The sequence below is a fragment of the Staurois parvus genome, unplaced genomic scaffold (assembly GCF_062004578.1).
Source record: "Staurois parvus isolate SC_StPar_1 unplaced genomic scaffold, SC_StPar_1.0 ptg000154l, whole genome shotgun sequence".
In the NCBI taxonomy this organism is placed as follows: domain Eukaryota; kingdom Metazoa; phylum Chordata; class Amphibia; order Anura; family Ranidae; genus Staurois; species Staurois parvus.
In genome coordinates this window covers 14,318,585-14,339,257 of record NW_028317950.1, presented here as the reverse complement: position 1 = coordinate 14,339,257, position 20,673 = coordinate 14,318,585, and the positions used below count along the sequence as shown (strand labels likewise).

Here is a 20,673-nt window from a genome sequence, read left to right as displayed (position 1 = left end):
GCGTGGAGTTTTTTTGAGGAGGAGGCAATGGTCCATCGTATCAAAGGCAGCAGAGAGGTCCAGACGTTGGAGTACAAAATACTGTCCTTTGGATTTAGCCATTAGTAGATCGTGAGTTTTAGGAGAGCAGTTTCTATGGAGTGTTAGCGAAATCCAGACTGAAGGGGATTAAGAAGGTTATTCTCAGTGAGGTGGTCGCTCAGTCGGTTGTAGATAAGACGTTCAGCCCTGGTTCACACTGATGCGGTGTGGCACATTGCATGTGATTTGCACAAGAACCGCACCACATTCCTGTGCAAATCACCTGCAATCTCTGTGTAGTGCAATTTGAGCCATCAAATTGCACCGCATCCACACCAAAATAGTGCAGGACCCTTTTTTTTTTTTTTTTGTCCGCACCAGAACTTGATCGCATTTTGCGAACCGATTTCGGGGTGTTGTTAACTTAAAATGGGGTGCGTTTATGATGCGGTGCGGAAATCGCACAGAAACTGGTGCGAATTTTGCACCCCAACAGTGTGAACCAGGGCTTATGGAGTTTGGATAAAAAGGGGAGGAAGGAGACGGGGCGTAGGTTGTTCAGATTGTTATTGAACATGACCCTTTTTTTGGAGGATACCGCACCTCGGCACACTGTTGTGCATTGTGGCATGCTATAACACCAGCTGTTGCTTTAATGATTAGGGATGCAGTTCAGCAATGAATGACACTGTAATGCTGTAACACAAGTTATATGCATAATCTTGACATAGACCTGTCAGTTGACCCTAAAAGGAAAAAAAAAGTCTTGCATTTAGATATACTTTAATTTGTGTCTTTTAAAACGATCCAAGTTTTTAAAGCTCATCAGCTGGAAGGTAGACCCACTCTTTTGATACACATGGAATTTTTACCAGCTGTTACTCCTCTGCAGCATTTTTGAGACAAAGCTTATTGGCATTGCCACCTTTATTGTATCAGTACCTTTAGAGTTCATCTACACTATTCTATTTCCATGTGGCAAAGCTCATGCTTTTTGTTAGCACTTGCTTTGGTATTCAGAGAGAACAAATGATCACTTAGCACTTTTCTAGGTGAAACTACACCCTCTACACCTTTTATTAAATCAGCTCCACTCTGTATCCTTTTACATGTTATTATTAGAATTTCCTATTTTATCACTAATTGTATTTAGAATTTTAGTTTATTGGTGTTTTCTTCCTCCCCTGCTAGGTGTATGCTGATCCTGCGAAAAGGCTTGAGCTGTATTACAGACCTAAGGACCCTTATTGTCATCCATTGTGTGCCAATCGCTTCCCCACCACCACTATGATCCTACGGGTGAAGATAAAAACTCGGAAGAAAAGGTCAGATGGGATGAAAACTGAAAGCCAAGCTTCAGAGGAAAAGGTTACCATGGAAATCATTGGTGTGGTGGGAACAGTCTATAAATTCCAAGGTACACACTGTCATTTCTTTACTGAATGCTTTACATTTCAATCCAAGCCCAGAATGTTTTATACTTTTGGAAGGTTAAAACCCATGTCAGCTGTCAGGGAAACTTCTCTTTACTTCCTGTCCTGTAGAGACAACAGGAAGTCAGAGGGAATTTGTCCAAAGTGGGGAAAATCCCTTCTAGGCAGTTGTCACCACCACAGGTGCCCTCATTAGAAGATTCTAGTTCTGTTCCTGTTCTAGTAACAACTCAAAATTTTGGATTTATTCTTTTTTTTTTTTTTTTTTCTTTTTTAGTTTTTGTGGCATTGATTACCAGGACAATAGAGGTGGTAAATATTCCTTGTGGGATGCACAGACAGCAGTAAAATCCTAACATTTAACATCCTGTCCCGCACTGTCTTTACACTCAGTATAGATGGGTGTGTGGCCAATGGTGCACTGAATAAAAGCCAAAAAGGTTGCTAACTTTTCCTCACTCCATTAAAAACTTAATAGAAGAATTTTTTCTTTCAGGGTCCATTCACACCAGCTGCCACTTTATAAGACAAAGAATCACCGTTCTGTACCACACTTTTTTCTTTTTTTTTTTTAACCACCTCCCGCCCGCCATATAGTACAATGACGAGCGCAAGGTGGTTCTCTCGTTCTGATAGGATGTCATATGACGTCCTTCCATTCTCAACACGCATGCGCGGCTCAGGGAGCGTGTGGTGATCGCCGGTGTGCTGTGTCCCTCGGACACAACTGTTCACGGAAAGAGCCGCAGATGTCGGCTTGGCCATGTGATCAGCTGTGTCCAATCACAGCTGATCACATGTAAACACGGAAATGCCGGTTATCGGCATTTCTGTCCACGCTGACAGCTCGAGAGGAGAGCCGGTAATCGGCTTTCCGCGGAGGGGACATGTACACTGATCGTCAGGGCACTGATGATCAGTGTACCCCCAGAAGTGCCACCTGTCAGTGCCCATCAGTGCCACGTGCCAGTGCCCATCAATGCCACATATCAGTGCCACATATTGGTGCATACCAGTGCACATCAATGCCACATATCAGTGCCCATCTGAGCTGCCTTTTAATGTCACCCATCAGTGCCGCCTATCAGTGCCACCTAACAGTGCCAGTCAGTGCCGCCTATCAGTGCATATATCAGTGTCATGTATCAGTGCTGCCTTTCAGTGCTCATCAGTGCTGCCTGTCGATGCCCATCGGTGCAACCTACCAGTGCCACCTATCAGTGCTGCCAGTCAGTGTCGCCTATCAGTGTGCATCAGTGCCGCCTATCAGTGCCATATATCAGTGTCATGCATCAGTGCTGCCTTTCAGTGCTGCCTGTCAATGCCCTTCAGTGCAACCTACCAGTGCCTCCTCATCCGTGCCCATCACTGCAGCCTCATTAGCGCACATCAGTGAAGGAGAAAAATCACTTATTTACAAAATTGTATAACAAAAAGTAAGAGTTTTTTTTTTTTCAAAATTTTCAGTGGTTTTTGGTTTGTTTAAGAAAAAATAAAAATCCCAGTGGTGAATAAATACCACCAAAAGAAAGCTCTATCTGTCTCAAAAAAATGATACAAATTTCATATGGGTACAGTGTTGCATGACCGCGCAATTGTCATTCAAAGTGTGACAGCGCTGAAAGCTGGAAATTGGCCTGGGCAGGAAGGGGGTATAAGTGCCCTGTAGACAAGTGGTTAAACACAGACATTTCATTTCGTTTATTTGGCTGCCGCACGGTGTGAGGCAGTGCCTCGCACTGTGTTTAGCTGAAAAAAAGTATTGCATGCACTACTCTTTTTCAGCGCACAGTGCCCAGACACCACCGCAAAGCAGTGGTATGAGTCGCGCGCACACAGGAGACCAGGCATTTTGCCTTGTCATGCGGTGGGACTGCACTGGAATACTCGTTCAGGGCAGTCCCATTTGGCGTGAATATACACTTAAAAGTAGCACTACCTGAAAATGTATTTCACAATGTTGGGTGAAGTTTTGTAGGGTCTGATCCCTAAATGGATGTTTGGCCCCCTTTTGAGATTCTTGTGGGGAGATTTCCTTCTGCTCCTGTCATACTGAGCGTTAGCTCTTCTTTACCAATAGACATCCCAGATTAATATCTAACTCTTCCTGTTCCCAGGCATGTCGGATTTCCAGTACCTGGCATTTACCCATGGCTCTGATGGATCCCGGATCTCTCTGTATGATAAAGTCCTGCTAACAAAACCTGAGAAAGAGGAGTTCTTCCATCAGGACCTGCCCTTATATATCCCTCCTCCTATTTTCTCTCGATTAGACAACCCAGTGGATTATTACTACAGACCAAATATCAACCACAGGTAGGGTTTATTTTTTTCAATGATGCCTGTTCACAATGCAGTGCAGCTGCAACACGTTTTTGTAAAAGGTACAGGTGCTACATTTGGTGCTAATACAGCTTCATAGACTTAAATGGAAATGCATATAAACCACATATCTGGTCAATGAGGTCACCGGGTGACACCACTCCGTAGTTTATTTCAGAGATGGAATGGACCAGCTTTCAGCGTGCAGTGGGTTTTTTTCTTTCATGTGGTTTGGCGGCCATCTTTCATCGTAACTGACATGGACCTGCACCGATGGACATGATTGATAGTGAATGCACATCAGGGTACATTTATTTATTTAATTTTTTAAATAAGACTTGTGAAAAAACGATGTGGTTTTTATTTTTACATGATTTTTTTTTTTGTGTGAATGAATAGGTATACTATGTATTCCCTTCTCAATCACTGGGGGGAGGGGGGAAGTATATGAGGTAATCCACGGCTGACCGTTGAATGGGCAGTGATGAGTTCCTGGTTGTTAGGATGCCAACAGGTGCCAGCTCCTTAGCAACAACTGAATCTTTCACATTAGCAGTAGTAGAAATACCACTGCTGAGTGAATTGAGCAGGCTCCTTCCTCTACAAAAATGCATGAAGTGTGTAAAAAAACGCATAAAAGATGTGCAATGTTGCTCTACAAAAATCTGAAAATAGGATCATGCTGAACCTGTACTACAATGAACCTAGACTAAAACTATTTGTATGCAACACATGCCTTCTGTGAAGTATCTGAAAGCATGCACAGGAGAAAGTGTGCTAAAAGCAGAAAAATGTTCCACAATTATTTTAAAGAAATCATCTTTGGTATTCTTTAAATGTCAAAGTTGCCAACTAGGTGATTGTGAGCTTTCTCACCTAATGAGAGGTAGTTTTGTAAAGGATAAATTCACCTTTGGGAACATGTTCCCAATGCTGCTGCCCCATGACAGAAGTAAGGGGAAAAGTTCCCCCTACTAGCTGTCACTTTTTAAAAACCGCGTGGCCATGTAGGGCTCCGTCCACACAGTTGTCATTCATTTGCAGTGTTCTGTGAATGAATGAACCGCAAGTCCCGAGAGCCTTAGCGCATTTCAGCTTGTAGTTCTCAATGAACTACAATGGCACTATGGAGCACTCTGGTAGTTCATTGAATCTTCATGCCAGTGTATCTGCTTGCTTGCACATCCCATATGGGCAAGTAGATATACTCACAGGTCTGCAGGAGACCTGCATGGCTCCAGAGATCTGATCATTGGTGCAATGCTTTATAGGCTCCTTCAACAAAAAATAATAAACGCATATTTTTTTACCTGCACAAAAAGTGCATTTTATTATTTTTGATCAAAAGGTGAACTTATTCTTTAACCACGTGCCTATCAGGGCAGTTTGTTTTCACATACATTTTAAAATCTGCATGTTTTGTAAGAAAATTGGTGAGAACCCCAAAACATATATTTTCTGAAAGCAGAGGCCCTGAAGAATAAAATCATTTATCAAACGCAAATTTTAAATATATACCAAACGATTCAAGATTTAAAACTGTGCACTCCTGTGAAATGGCAGTAAACTATGGTACCTAAAATTGTCCAGAGGCAGCAATTTCAAAGCTTTTACAGGCTGTCAGTTTAGAGCTGAATGTGATCTCTGGTACTGGAATTATTGCTCTCACTCTGATATTCAAAGCCATATGTCACTTGTGTGGTACAATCACTGTTTATATATGCATGCTGGACCTGTGTGCGCGTTTGCATTTGCATGCGGGTATAGGAGTGCATTTACATTTTGTTTTTTTATTTTTTTTCACACTTTTTTTTTTGTTTAATTTCATTGCTATCACAAGGGATGAACAACACCCCTTGTGATAGCTCTGGGCAGTGACATGTACTCTTTATGCAGAGCTCAGGGGTCTATCAGACCCCTGATTCCTTTTGTGACCTCATACAGAAATCTGTTTGATCAGTTGTTTTCCTGGCTGAACACGTCGCTTAAACCAAAAGTGACAAAATGCTTGTTGCTTCCGGCTTCATTCCTCACAGATGAGGGGGAAGAATGGCTATTTCTACATCTCTGTGCGCAGCTGATACAAACGCTCACAGCGGTCCTGGGCTTACTTTTGGAACAAGAGAGCCCGGGAATGGAGGGGGAAGGAGGCCCGCTTTCAAGCACTGTTAAAGTGACAGGACAGCTGTATATCCACTTTATCACTTTAACAGTAAAAAGCCGATCTCCGGCTGAAAAAAATTCTCAATTCTGAAGAGTCTTCAGCCCTGATGCAAGCAGTGAGCTGGCTTTTGGGAGGAGTTATGTAATATCAAAATGCCTTGATGGGTTGCTGTCTGAAAGTGTAGACTGCCCCAGGTAATGCCCACATATGATGCTGAGCCTCCATGTTTGAAATAACTGAAATCTAGGACAGTGACGCTAGGGAGTAAAGAACTAGATGATCCTAAACCTCCTCCAGCCATTAAATGAGGTCTGTCTGGTTTGCTTCAGCTTCCATTGCACACTGTGAAAAAAATGTGTGTGCAGTGAAATCAAAGTAAGCAATTCCAGTACAGGAGAGATGCCTGTATAACTGTACAAAACTGAAGGGAAGGCTGGCGCTCAGCTTCAATTAAACATGCTTTCATTTTACAGTTTAGGTTTATTTTAACGTGGAACACCAGGCAAAACTCTTCCTGTTTTGGCTAGAGCGAGTTCTTTCACGTTTTTGGTTTCTGTCTTCATCCCTACTGTGTAGATTACACCTTACCTCTGAGCAGCCACAAGAACAATAAATGGGAACAAAATGACTGCAAGAAGAATGTGGTGGAGGTTCCAGTCCTTCCCCACTTTGTCCAAAGCTAGGAGAGGTTTTGGCTGGAGTTCCACTTCTCACCACAACCAGTTTATTTAATTAACAGACTTGATTGAACTTATATGTGATCATGGAAACTTCAGTTGTGGGTTCTGACCTTCATGAATCAGTCAAGGTGAGGCAGTAGGAAAACGTTGCGTGTCCATGCACCATTTGGAGGGTGGCCATATTTGTTTTACTACTTATAGGATAAAACTGTCAGTGCAGCTGAGGTTTTCCCACCATCACATGCCACTATGGCAGAAGCATTACCCTTATCAATTACTTTGTACCATTTCCAATAATTGTGTCCTCATGCGTCATATACTCTACTCATGTTACAAAATGGTGTTGGTGCATTGTGAGGAAATTATATGATCACCTCACCAGGAAGAAAATAGAGGGATCCTGGATCTGAGGATAATACTGACATTTAGGCTCTGGCTTTACTACTCCTATATCAGTCTTTTCCATCCTTGTTCATCAAGTACCCCCAAAAGGCAATATTTTGATAATTTCCATTAGATTGTAAGCTCCCACTCCTATCCCTCTTGTAATGTAGTTGTACAGTCTCCTGTTATGTAAACTATTAACAGTTTAATAATAATAACATAGCTGTCATAAATACAAGCTATGTACATTGATTTAAAACATGTGCAAGGTAAAGGGAATCCTGAAAACATGACCTGTGGGGGGTACTTGATGACAGGGGTTGGAAACCATGTGATTTATTTGTGTATACTGTAGGTTGGTGTAAAGATGCTGATACAAACTCTAAATATAATTGTTTACATCCATTTTCCAGTTGGGATGGTCCGAGTAAATTACCAAATTTTGGTGCATGGCAGTGTAAGTGCACATTTATATCTGCCATGTGACAATTTGGCACCACTTTTAGTAATTTCTCAGAGAAAGCACTAATTAAACCATCTTGTAGAAATTGGCACACTTTTCGGTGTGTGCCAGTCTTTGTAAATCATCCCAAGTGTCTGTACTTCCCTGTCAAAAGTTCCAAGAAGTTCCAGAGGCTACTTCTATGGTGTATTTGTTGGAGAAATTTCTTTGTGGAGAAAAGGACTTTTTCTTGGTGTTACCTGTTTCAGGGGGCAATCCTGTCCAAGAGAGCAGAGAAGCCCAATAGGTTGTCATAAATGCCTAACATGTCTTTGATGATGTGAATTACTGATATGAAAATCACTCTTGGTGGAGTTCATGTGTAAAGCATAGATAGATCGAATTTTGTTTGTTTCAGATGGGGCTAGCCAAGATTCAATCTTTTGATGAGCAGGCTGGTTGTACCTAAGTCGATCCGTTGGATCAACTTGGGTACAACCATACTGTCGGATTCTTCACATGCAATTACTGCCAGCGGCTATGGTCGGTAGAAGTAATCATTGTGTTCTGGCCGCCAGGAAGGTTCCCTGCCAGTAGAACACAATAGCACTGATGGAGGGCTTCCCTCATCAACACTGACTGTGCTGATGGGGCAACCAAGCGAGTTTCCTGCATCCCTGCACTAGCCATAACTATTACCTGATTTGTCTTTACTTGCATTCTCAGGGATGGCTATCAGCCCCCAAATTTATCCAGTGAAAATCTGATCGGCCTTAGTAGGGCTCGTAGGCCTCACAATGCCATATTTGTCAATTTCGAAGATCCGGAAATTCCTGCAGAGCCACATCCAGCCGCCTTGAAAAACTGGAAGAAGCTGTGTACTAACCCCATAGACAGTCATGTGGAGCAGGAAATGATAAGGGTAAGAGTACTTCCAGTGTTCCTTACAAGTCACTGACTGTTCAGAAATCCATCATTGATTACTGGTCACATTCACTTTGTGTGTGTGTGTGTGTGTGTAACAACAATTTTTTTTATTATTGTTGACATTTCCACAAAGTCCATCTTTCTCAAGGTGTGTGTGTGTGCCATCAGTACACTTATATAGATTATAGTTTTCTGTGTTTTTCAAATATATATATATACATACACACTGCTCAAAATAAATTAAAGGAACACTCACTTTGAAAACACATCAGATCTCAATGGGGAAAAATATAATGCTAGGTATCTATACTGATATGGACTGTGTAATGTGTTAGGAACTTGTTTGATGGAAATGAAAATTATCAACCTACAGAGCACTGTATTCAAAGACACACCAAAAATTTTGTAGACATTTCATTGCAGCAACTCAAAATGGTACTCAGTAGTTTGTATGGCCCTCGCATGCTTGTATGCATGCCTGACAACGTCGGGGCATGCTCCTAATGAGATGATGGATGGTGTCCTGGGATATTTCCTCCTAAATCTAGACCAGGACAGTCTGAGGTGCAATCTGGCGGCGTCAGATGGACCGAAACATGATATCCCAGAGGTCTTCTATTGGAGTTCTTCATCTTCCAGGAACTGCGTGCATACTCTCGCCACATGAGGGCAGGCATTGTCGTGCACCAGGAAGAACTCAGGACCTACTAGCCACCTTCAGACCACCCTCATGTAGTCTGTTTCTGATTGTTTGGTCAGAGACATTCACACCAGTGGCCTGCTGGAGGTAATTTTGTAGGGCTCTGGCAGTGCACGTTCTGTTCCTCCTTGCACAAAGGAGCAGAAGCCAGTCCTGCTGAAGGGTTAAGGACCTTCTACAGGCCTGTCCAGCTCTTCTAGAGTAACTTAATGTCTCCTAGAATCTTCTCTATGCTCTTGAGACTTCTGGCAATGGCACGTATCCATGTGCCATCCTGGAGGAGTTGGACTGCCTGTGCATCCTCTTTAGGGTCCAGATATCTTTATAAAGTTCCATTACCTTGTTATGCAGGACTTTTGACAGTTCTTTCCTGATCCCCATGGCTCAGTATCTAGCCTAGTCAGTTCTTCTACGTAAGAGCTAACAAACTCATTGACTATTTATACACTGACACTAATTGCAATTTAAAAAGCCACAGATGTGGGACATTAACCTCTAATTGGCATTTTAACCTGTGTGTGTCACCTTGTGTGTCTGTACCAAGGGCAAACATTCCAGGGGAGGGAAACTTTTGATTATGGCCATTTGGGTGATTTCTGTTATTATGATTTAAAAAGGAGCCAACAACTATTTGATAATAAATGGCTTCATATGATCATCATCCTTCAATAAAAGAGCATTTTTTGGCATGATCAGTCATATTTTCAATATTGATGCCAAAATTTCACAATTTCTGCCAGGGTATGTAAACTTTTGAGCACAACTTTGTGTGTGTGTATATATATATATTATATATGTAATATATAACACACACACCAGCCAACCATGACTTTGTGGCCATGATACTTTTGTGGTTGCTTTCTTGCTTCCAGGCTGCCTCCTCTGTAGTTGTAAAATTGTCATGTTATAGCAGTCCTTTCCTTTTCCAATGTTTACAGAAGCCATTTGCAGCTATAAAATATGTGTTGTGAATAATTCATAATAGACCTACAGTATAATTGGTGAAAAATGTTTCTGTAGTCTATCGCCTTAGACTTAGTTATCCTCCAACTGTGTGCTGCCATCTTGTTTCAGCATAGAGAAAGTCAATCTGTTAATCACAGCCTACATGTCAGACACCTCTGCCATTCTGTGACAGGTATTTCTGCATATATCAATAGACAGGGGAAGTGATTTGCTGGCCATACTGGAAGGAAAGTTGTTATGCTGGTCATACAAGACTTTAATTTTAGCTGATTCCTTCAGAATCGACCAGAATGTTTAGTCATGGGAGACCCTGTCGTCAGCACTTTACTCAACACAAGTTGATTTCACAATTTGAAGACAGCGGGATAAAAATTGTTGGCTGAACGGTGAATTCATCCTATCAGCTTCAGTCACTGGGTATTCAGACAGAAATCGGCAGTGAGGATTCTTCCATTCAAGCTGTTTAGAATGAATGGGGGAATGAATTTGCTTCTCTCAGTCAACCCCCAGGGCTTAAAGAGTCGTCTAAACATGTATGGCCTGCCTTTGAGGTGGAGAGGATGGCTTAGCTGCTGGCCTTTTGGGGGGAAAAAAGTCAAAAACATGCATATTGGTACCAATGTTGCTTGGTCTGCTTGAGCCGCACGTTTTATGGAAAAAAGGAGCATAATTGAAATAGCTGATGAGCAGGTTAAGACGTTACTGCTATGTTTACATGGTTTGAGAACTTAAACAATGTATTTTTCAGCTTTTCAGCATCCGTCCAATATGGTCCCGAAACGCAATTAAGGCCAATGTCAGCGTTCACCCCGACAAGCTGAAGTTACTTTTACCATATATGGCATATTATATGGTGAGTACCAGAATGTATGCATTTTCTGTTCATGGCAATTATTCCGTTAGCATTTCTACCTTGCCTTGAGTCCAGGGCTACAAATATCACCCGGGACTCTATCTCTGTGGAGATTGCATATTCTTCCTGTGTTTCTGTGGGTTTCCTCCAAGTGCTTCAGTTTCCTTTCACATTCCCAAAACTTACTGCAAGTTTAACCACATGCCGCCGAGCTACTGTAGAAATACGGCGGCAGGGTGGCACGGCTGGGCAAAACCACGTTTTAAAACATGTGTTTGCAAAACAGGTAGGGGGCGGCTGTGTCCCACCGATTAGCGGCAATCACTGACAGAGAGCAGGGCTGCAGTAGCTCTGCTTTCTGTCAGTTCCCTGTCAGCTCCTGACATGCTGAGCAGGAGAGAAGAGTTTATCTCTCCTGATCAGTGTGTCCCCGTGCAGTACACACCCCTTCCTCCCCAGTACCATTAGTATAGTGTCAGTGTTTTTTTTTTTTTTTTTTTTGCACTGATCACTGTATTGGTGTCACTGGGGATGTCAGTTACCCCAAGTCAGTTCCCCCCCCCCCCCCAGTGTCAGAATGTCTGCCGCAGTCCCGCCATAAGTCGCTGATCGGCGCCATAAGTCACTGATCACCGCCATTAGTATAAAAAAAAATAAAAAATCCCAGTATCTTTCCCGCCATTTGTAAATGCTATAACTTTCACGTAAACCAATTAATTTACACGTATTGGGTTTTTTTTTTTAGGAAAGACTTTTCGCAGAATGCATTTTGGCCGAAATTTATGCCGAAATTTGATTTTAAAAAATTTTTTACTGGACATGTTTTATAGCAAAAAGTCCAAAATATTGTTGTTTTTTTTTTTTCAAAATTGTCAGCCATTTTTGTTTTTTTTTTATAGCGCAAAAAATAAAAAACGCACAGGCGATCAAATACCACTGAAAGAAAGCTCTATTTGTGTGAAAAAAAGGACATACATTTTATTTATGTACCGTATTGCATGACTGCGCAATTGTCCGTTAAACTAGCACAAAAAAATGGCGTAAATTTCAGTATCTATACCATAGTTTGTAGACGCTATCACTTTCACACAAAGCAATCAATATACACTTATTGGGATTTTTTTTATCAAAAACATGGAGCAGAATACATATTGGCCTAAATTTATAACCAACTTTGAGTTTACTATATATTTTTTATAGCTGAAAGTAAAAAATATAGTTTTTCTTCCAAATTTCTGGTCTTTTTTTGTTTATAGCGTGAAAAATAAAAAGCGCACAGGTGATCAAATACTACCGAAAGCTCTATTTGTGTGAAAAAGACATAAATTTTGTTTGGGTGCAGCATTGCATGACCGAGCAATTATCAGTTGAATTAGTGCAGCGCCGAGTAGCAAAAAGAGGCCTGGTCATTAAGGGGGGTAAATCCTCAGGAGGGCAAGTGGTTAATTGCTTCCTCCGAAATCGTCCCTAGTGTGTGCATTGGTAGGGTCATGAGTGCCTAGGTTTCACATACTATTGAGGCATAAAATAAATATAAGAATTAAGTAATAAAGGTCAGCAAAAAATCACTGTGCTACTATGTAGTCTGTTTGTTAATTTTGGTTATAATATACATAAAATGGTAAAGCTTAAAGTTTAGTACTTTTCCAGACATAACCTAATTAACCTGTTATGAAGGAAATGTGTTGCATGCCATTAGTGACCATCTTCTAAGACGCTAGTTGCTTGACTTACTCTGGATTCAGTACTTGTGCTGGGTCATAAAATATTTTTAACAAATCAGAATAAGTACATTCATTCGGAACAAAGTAAAAATAAACAAAATAAAATATGGAACAGGGTAAAAGCATAGAAAAAAAAAGTTAGAAGTCATAGATTCCCTTGTCTTCACCAATAATTAACCCCAATTGGTCATTTTCAAGAAATGAGACACGCAAGGTTTTCCATATGGGTGGTAAAAAAGTGCTTCCAGTTTATTGGAGAACCTTTGTGTAGTTAGGCACTAATCATTCCCAAATGGGGTGGGTATGTTTCCTGCATGTGCATAATTTTCCTATCTGTCAAAGCAGAGAGAAGTTCACAGCTGGTCTTGAAGGGAATGTGATCCAAGAAGGTTTGTGGTGCCAGTTTGAAACCTCAACACCTGCGTGGCTACCCTCAGTTTCATATTTCACCATGACCTTTGTTCCCAAGTTTAACCCTTGTTTTAGGGGCAATTTTATAAAGCAGTGATGGTAACATTCACAAAACTTTCACTGGTGGCTCATCATTTCTTGTAATTTAAAAAATGTACGCAAGGAAGGTTCACATGCAGTGGATATTTGGTGTCACATTCACAGCTTATAATTATACCACTTGGGAGTTTTTCTTATCATTCTGTATTTCGGCAAACTCCTGATGTTTGGTTTCTGTACCAGCGCATTTCTATGTTCCATGCTCAGAGTTGCAAGTTCCATCCTGCTAATGTATCACAGTGATTGTCCGTTACTGTACAGTACAGTAAATGGTATTGATTTTATTTTGGTACATGGCTTCTGCTTTAGTACTGCTTCTAGGTCTGCCATTCTTTTTGTGTCTTAGTACAAATACAAATCAATTGTTAAAAACACGTGCTTTGGTTCGTAATGCTTCCTCCGGTACAGCCCTCCACAGATTTGGAAATCTTCAGTCATCTGTAAAAACACACACAAGAGGGCCCAAACGCCTCGTGTGCATTACCACCAAACTATTTATTAAATCCCCAAAGAATAATGGATACTCGCACACGATTAAAAACAGCAGGCATTTAGAAAATCAGGTGTGCAACTGAGCATGTACTATTATTATTATTATTATTATTATACAGTATTTATAAAGCGCCAATGGTTCGCTCAGCGCTGTACATTACAAAGGGGGACAGAACATGTGACAGAACAATACCAATACAATGTGATACACGAGGGGTTCGAGGGCCCTGCTCTTTCGAGCTTACAATACTATGACTGGTAACTGACAGTACTGGAATTTGGAAACGTCTCTGCTTACTACCTCAGCATTTTTTCCAACAACCGCTGTGCCTTATAGAGGATTCTCAGGGTTTTTTTCCCCAACTTTAAGTTTGATATTTCCATTAGTTGGACCTCCCCATATCCAAGAACACCTTTCTTACTTTCATTCAGTATATGACACTCATTTGGTATCTCTGCACCCTGTTGTGTACATTATCTGTGTGTTTCCCTATTGTATGACACTTGACCTGTCAAGAGACATTACTGCTGTTTTATCAAGCACCGCTTTGTTGGATACTTTTGTATAAATAATTTGGAAAAAAAACAGCAGGCATGTTACTTTAGATACTTCAGCCATAGGTGGATAGGTGGTGTGACCCGTCCTTGGACCAAGTGCTTGAAAGCTAGTTTCAGGGGAATAGTCCCCTTCTTCAGAGCTGAGCCAAGCTCATGCCATGTCACTGTTTAAATAGTCATGGATCAAAGTCAGTCCTCCTCCCACCTAACGAGCCAGTAGGCTGGGCCTAACAATATACAGCTTTACACCCTTCATAAGCAAAGGTACAATCCTCTATATCATGACCGGAAAATACCTAGTTCCCATGATCCAAAGGCAAAATGCCATAAATAATTACATAGTCTGGCTGAAAAAAGACAAAAGTCCATCTAGTTCACCCATAAAAAAAAAAAAAGGTTGATCCAGAGGAAGGCAAAAAAACCCAGCAAAGCATGATCCAATTTGCTCCTGCAGGGGAAAAAAATTCCTTCCTGATCCCCCAAGAGGCAATAGGATATTCCCTGGATCAAATTTACCTATAAATGTTAGTATCCAGTTATATTCTGTGTATCTAAGAAAGAATCCAGGCCTTTTTTAAAGCAATCCACTGAGCTGGCCAGAACCAACTCTTGAGGGAGTCTATTCCACATTTTCACAGCTCTTACTGTGAAGAAACCTTTCCGTATTTGGATATTAAATGTCTTTTCCTCCAGACGTAAAGAGTGCCCCCTTGTCCTCTGTGATGACCTCAGGGTGAATAGCTCTACACTGAGTTCACTATATGACAAAGTCTTTCATCTCTGCACATGGTAAATGTAAGGTAGAAATCAGTATTCCACTGTCGATCCATGTGTATACACAAGCATAAATGTATAAATGTAACTGATACCTTCTAGGACCTGCAAACTCTCAAACCCATACAGTAATACTCTCCACTGCACAGAGTGACAAAGGCATGGTGTGGATGCAGGTCGAGGATTATGATGTATAGAGCATGATACTCAGGAAGAAGTTTCTTAAAAAAGGTTTTGTAATCTCCCTCATTGATGAAGCCTATGAGTAATATAGGAAAGAATGTTACATTGGAGATAAGGATCCAACACGGTCAGGAATAGGGAAAGGTCGCATAATGGAAACAGTGGGCATCATCGGTTTGCTTTCTGCAACAGGTGCCTTTTGTGTTTTTGCTGATGAAAATCCCCACAGCTTCTAGCTAATGCAGGCCATAGACGGGTCGTTTATTGGCCGAATTGTCGGCCAATAAACGAAAAATTGGTCGGCCCCATTGCCGATGCTGCCACCAATGTCCACGAAAAACTGACATTTTTTCGTGGATTTTCCAGCATGACCAATAAAAATAAACGAGAAGATCCGCGAAAAACAGCCGACGGGCTGGCCCCACTAACGGCGTGAATATCGGCCGAATTTTCGTGCGGACGTAAATTCGGCCAATAAAAGACCCGTCTATGGCCTGCATAAGCCACCCTTTTTTCCCTATTGTGTCGAAGCCAGTGCAGTACGGTGTGTGCCAAAGGGAGACATCAGCTGGTTTGTCCTTGCATGGTGCTTAGTATTTGTGTTTTGCAGTACTGCTGGAGCATGGTTAAATATTTTTTAATTCCTGTATGTTGTTTGCTCACTTTCTGAATTTTGTCCTCAGTTGACAGGCCCTTGGAGAAGTCTGTGGGTGCGCTTTGGCTATGACCCCCGGAAAAACCCAGAAGCTAAAATGTACCAAGTGCTTGATTTCCGGATACGCTGCGGAATGAAATATGGTAATTGTATCTGATGGGTGGGTAGGAGAGGCCTTGTAATCAAAAGGCTATTTTCTCCCCAGTGGTTGTTGTTAACCACTTCCCGACTGGCTGTTGCATATAAACGGCCGGACGGTGGCAGTGCAGGGTCGGGTGGCCGCACCCTGCTTGTGCGCGCTCCCTTGGAGCGCGCAGCACCACGATCCGGTGCCCGCTGTGTCCTCCGGACACAGTGAAACACCGATCATCGGACGGGACCTCTGTACGAGGTCCCGATCATGTGATCACTGATTGGCCAATCAGTGATCACATGCAAAGTAGTAAGCAAGATGTCACTTGTGACATCATTGCTTACTACGTGTGAAATCTGTGAATAATCACAGAGGTCACATGGTAAGGCTATTCACAACAGCCTTGTACCATGTGACAAGCTGTGACTAATCACAGCTCACTCAGTACTTCTCAATGAGTACAAGAATGCACACAGAGAAAGAGAAATGATTGCTTTTACATCCTATATGGGTGTAAAAGCAATCCGTGTAAAAAAAAAAAAAAAAAAAAAAAATCTTCATCACCCCCCACAAGTAGTACAGTGTCACCATGGTGACACTGTACTGCTAGGGTGACAGTATGTAAAAAAAAAAATAAAAATAATATAAAAAAATAAAATAAAAATATAAAAAAAAAGTTTAAAAATTATAATTTTTGGTTGTAAACTAATTTGGATTTTTTTTTTTTTACTAAAAAGATAACGGAATAAATTTTGGCAAAGATTTATGATGAAATATTATTTATTTGCAAAATGTTATAAAAAAAAAACACTTTTTAAAAAATTTTTTGGACTTTTTCATTTACATAGCAAAAAAAATAAAAAAAACCCAGCGGTGAATAAATACCACCAAAATAACGCTTTATCTGTCTCAAAAACATGGTAAAAAATTCATTTGGGTACAGTGTTGCATGACCGCGCAATTGTCATTCAAAGTGTGATGGCGCTGAAAGCTGAAAATTGCCCTGGTCAGGAAGGGGGTAAAAGTGTCCGGTCTGGAAGTGGTTAATACAAATGAAGTCGTCCAGCAGTACTGTGTACACATGAAGAATAGATGGTCAATATACTGTACATATAAAGCACCTACGTGGCCTAATTACTCACATTCATTAATAAAGGCTATCATTTCTACTAATCATTGGGGGAGCACAGACTTACAGTGGGCATGTATGCCCTGCCTTCTGTACATCACCACCATAGCAGGAGGACATTGCTACTATGACATTCGTTCCCATAATGCTCTGGTACTGTAAATGTAGTACTTGTAAAGTTGTTGATGTAGAATATCCACTTCATCATAAATTCTCAGGAAAGGAAATACACATTTCTGTCCTACAGAGGGTCCCTGCTATTATAACTATTTTTGCATTCTTTACTACAGTTAGCTGTTAAGGTACCACGCATTTTCACACTATATGCATAAAGTTAACATTTCAGCTCTACTCGCCTGATTAGCTTCTCCTCTCCCACAATCTGTGGATCAGGCAACAGGTACCTGTTTACCTCTTTTAATTCTGTCTCCAAACCTAAGGCACCGTTTTATGCCAAACAAAGCCAGGGCTTACATGTTAATGCTATGTGCCTTCCCCAGTCCTCCTTATTGGTCACCAGTAGATCTTTTTAGGAAAGCTGTGGTACAGGAGAGAGGTGAGACAGAACATGACCATTCAAGCAGTTGTTAGATTTTGTGCAGTAAAAAACTCCCACATCCCCTTTTTTATATTTTTTTTATACCTTTTTTCTTGATATCTTTTTACCAGGCCAATGCATCTTCCACTGCGTGTTCTAGAGGGGGTGGGCATTCTTCTAGCACTGAGTGGCACTCATGTAATGACATGTAAGCGCCACTCTGTCCTGGAATACAGTAAGCCTAGTCTCATAATGATGTGCCTCCTAGATGGGGTATGTAAATGAGCTGGGCTCACAGGAAATGGGCAGAATGAGTCCAAAAGTCAGGGTTTTTGATGATGGAAGTACAGAATGACAAAGTATAGTTCCACCCTGAAGCATGCCTCTGAATACAGTACAAAAGGTCACATGACCAAGTGTCTTTGTGTTTTGTGCAGGGTACGCCCCAAATGAGATGCCTGTAAAAGCCAAACGTAGCACATACAACTACAGCCTGCCTATCACTTTGAAGAAGCCAGGTGAGCCTTCTTATTATTTTATCTAATTAGTCTAGATTGGCCTGACTTCAATCATAACTACCTTTTTCTTCTTGGTTTTATGTGTTCATTTGTATTGCTTGCATTGGGGTTCCTAAACCTCTTAATTCAAGGGCTCAAATAAGAAAATTGTTGCTGTACTGGGACCCAAAAATAGAAAAAAAAATATTACAAAAATTCCAGCTAAGACAAATAACAATGACAGCGTCATACATTGCAGGTACTCTTCACTATTTCTGTAAGCTTTAGTGAACCAGATAAATATTTTCAAGGAGAGCAGGGTTCTCTTGTCTATAAATCTCCCTCTGAGCAGCACCTTGCATGCACTCTAGTCCCCTATACCAGTGTTTCTCAACCTTTTTTCAGTCAAGGCACCCTTTAAAAGTATGGATAGTCTTGAGGCACCCCATTCTAAAATGTGAAAAAAACTATTCTAATAGTTTTATATAACGCAGCAACATCCACACATGTAGGACACTCAATATTAAAGGTGATTTATTCTTCCAAAGCAAATACACTTCTGCACACTGGTACTGACTAGTATTCCAATGTTTCTCTTCTCTCTCAGTTTTTCTCCATCACTGAGCTAATATGACTCCAGCACTGATGGAGAGGGTTAAGGGAGAGTCAAACTAGGATGCTGTGCAAACAACTGACGCCCTCCTTATCAGCTGGTGATGTCATTAATTTTGTCAGGAGACCAGCGGCTGGAAAGTTGTAATGGTGCACAATGAAAACCTGTGGCTTTGTGTAACTAAAAGGCAGGCTTGTTCCACCCTCTGGCTTGTATACAAGTTTTGGGCAATTTTTAGACATTTTGCCAAGGCACCCCTGAAGAAACCTCAAGGCACCCCAGGGTGCCTGGGCACCCTGGTTGAGAAAGCCTGCCCTATATGTATCTGTGCTGTCAGTTATATTAGTGTAATTTTTTTTCGGGTTTTGAGAGAGGTGGTGGTTTCATGGACAGGCGTATTTGTTATGTTTTCATCCTAATAGAAGTGAACACTTTCTGTAATACATTTACCTCACTGTTAATAGGTTTCTTTATAGTATACAATTGGAAACCTAAGTACTCCTAAAGTGTGCTATACCACTTGCTGCTAATAGGGCAGACTAGACTACGGGTACTACACAGTCATGTGCTGACCCATCACAAATGTGTCCTGATCCATATTTTAGGTAACTCTGGCTTAGAGCTATGTTGCACAAGTGATTTGCAGCAACTGCATAATTATTCTTCTTACCATGGTTACTATAAAGATTTAATTATGGTCATGGAAAGGTAATTGTGACTAGTAACTCTGCCACTAATCAATTGATTTGTATCTCTAGCTTCTGCGCTCACTTCTGTTATCAAGTGATTGTGTTGATGACCATGGCACACCATTGTTTTGAAGCTGTTCAATGGGTATTATAGCCAGCTACAGTAATGACTTTGTAGCCAGCTACAAATCGTCAGAGAAAAAAACAAAATGAGAAATTTATAGCTGCTACAGAGCTCTGCTACAAGGTAACTGGTACACACCAGCTGTTCAGAGTCTGTAAATCTACTGACAAAATATGGAGCCTTCATTGACCGCAAATGCTGCCTGCTAGAAGACAGAAGCAGTAAAAGGAAAGTGTACAGACATCTTGCAAAATGCAGCATGATAATTTGATGCTAGCTCTTCGGGCAGTATTTAACATGTATCTAAACCTATCTTTTGTGTTGGTGGCACAGATCCCACCTTGTCACTGATCAAGTGACTTTGATTTATAAAAACTGCAGTAAGGTAGCATGTCTCTGGTTCCAGTATCCCCTGGATTGAGCTTTCCTTTTTCTAGCATGGGCTGCATACTGAACGAGAAAGCATTTGATTGGCTTATGTAGAGTGGTGAAAATAATTATTTAATCCCCTGCAGATTTTGTATATTTGACCACTTACAAGGAAATGAAGGGTCTATAATTTTTATCATAGGTGAATTTTAAATGACAGAGAATATCAACCACAAATACAGAAAAAACACATGATACAAATGTTATAAATTGAGTTTCAGTTCAGTGAGTAAAATAAGTATTTCATCCCCAAGCAAAACATGACTTAGTACTTGGTGGAAAACCCCTTATTGACAAGCACAGAGGTAAGAAGTAGGTAGGTAACTGTAGGTGACACACATACAAAATATTTATTAACCGCCTCCCGCCCGCCATATAAGGTAATGACGGGCGCAAGGCGGTTCTCTCGTTCTGGGAGGATGTCATATGACGTCCTCCCACTCTAACCAAACGTGCGCGGCCATCTGACAGCGCGAATCACCGATCAACGGAAAGAGCCACAGATGTCGGCTCGGTCATGTGATCAGCTGTGTCCAATCACAGCTTATCACATGTAAATAGGGAAATTCCGGTTATCTGCATTTCTCTCCTCACGAGCTGTCACGCTGACAGCTCGAGAGGAGAGGAGAGCCGGTAATCGGCATTCCTCGGGGGGGGGACATGTACACTGATCATCAGGGTACTGATGATCAGTGTGCCCTGATGATCAGTGTAGCCCCAGCAGTGCCAGCTG

At 41.3% G+C, this 20,673-nt stretch overlaps 1 protein-coding gene across 1 annotated transcript in view; it reads left to right on the top strand.

Annotated features, from left to right (window-relative positions):
• Positions 1 to 20,673, top strand: part of GTF3C5 (general transcription factor IIIC subunit 5) — a 39,290-nt gene that overhangs the window by 4,831 nt on the left and 13,786 nt on the right. Inside the window, exons 2-7 of the mRNA XM_089675079.1 lie at positions 1,213 to 1,438; positions 3,572 to 3,770; positions 8,173 to 8,368; positions 10,788 to 10,892; positions 15,817 to 15,931; positions 18,026 to 18,106. Of these exons, the coding sequence (XP_089531205.1) occupies positions 1,213 to 1,438; positions 3,572 to 3,770; positions 8,173 to 8,368; positions 10,788 to 10,892; positions 15,817 to 15,931; positions 18,026 to 18,106 (922 nt within the window). The remainder of the gene's footprint in view (positions 1 to 1,212; positions 1,439 to 3,571; positions 3,771 to 8,172; positions 8,369 to 10,787; positions 10,893 to 15,816; positions 15,932 to 18,025; positions 18,107 to 20,673) is intronic.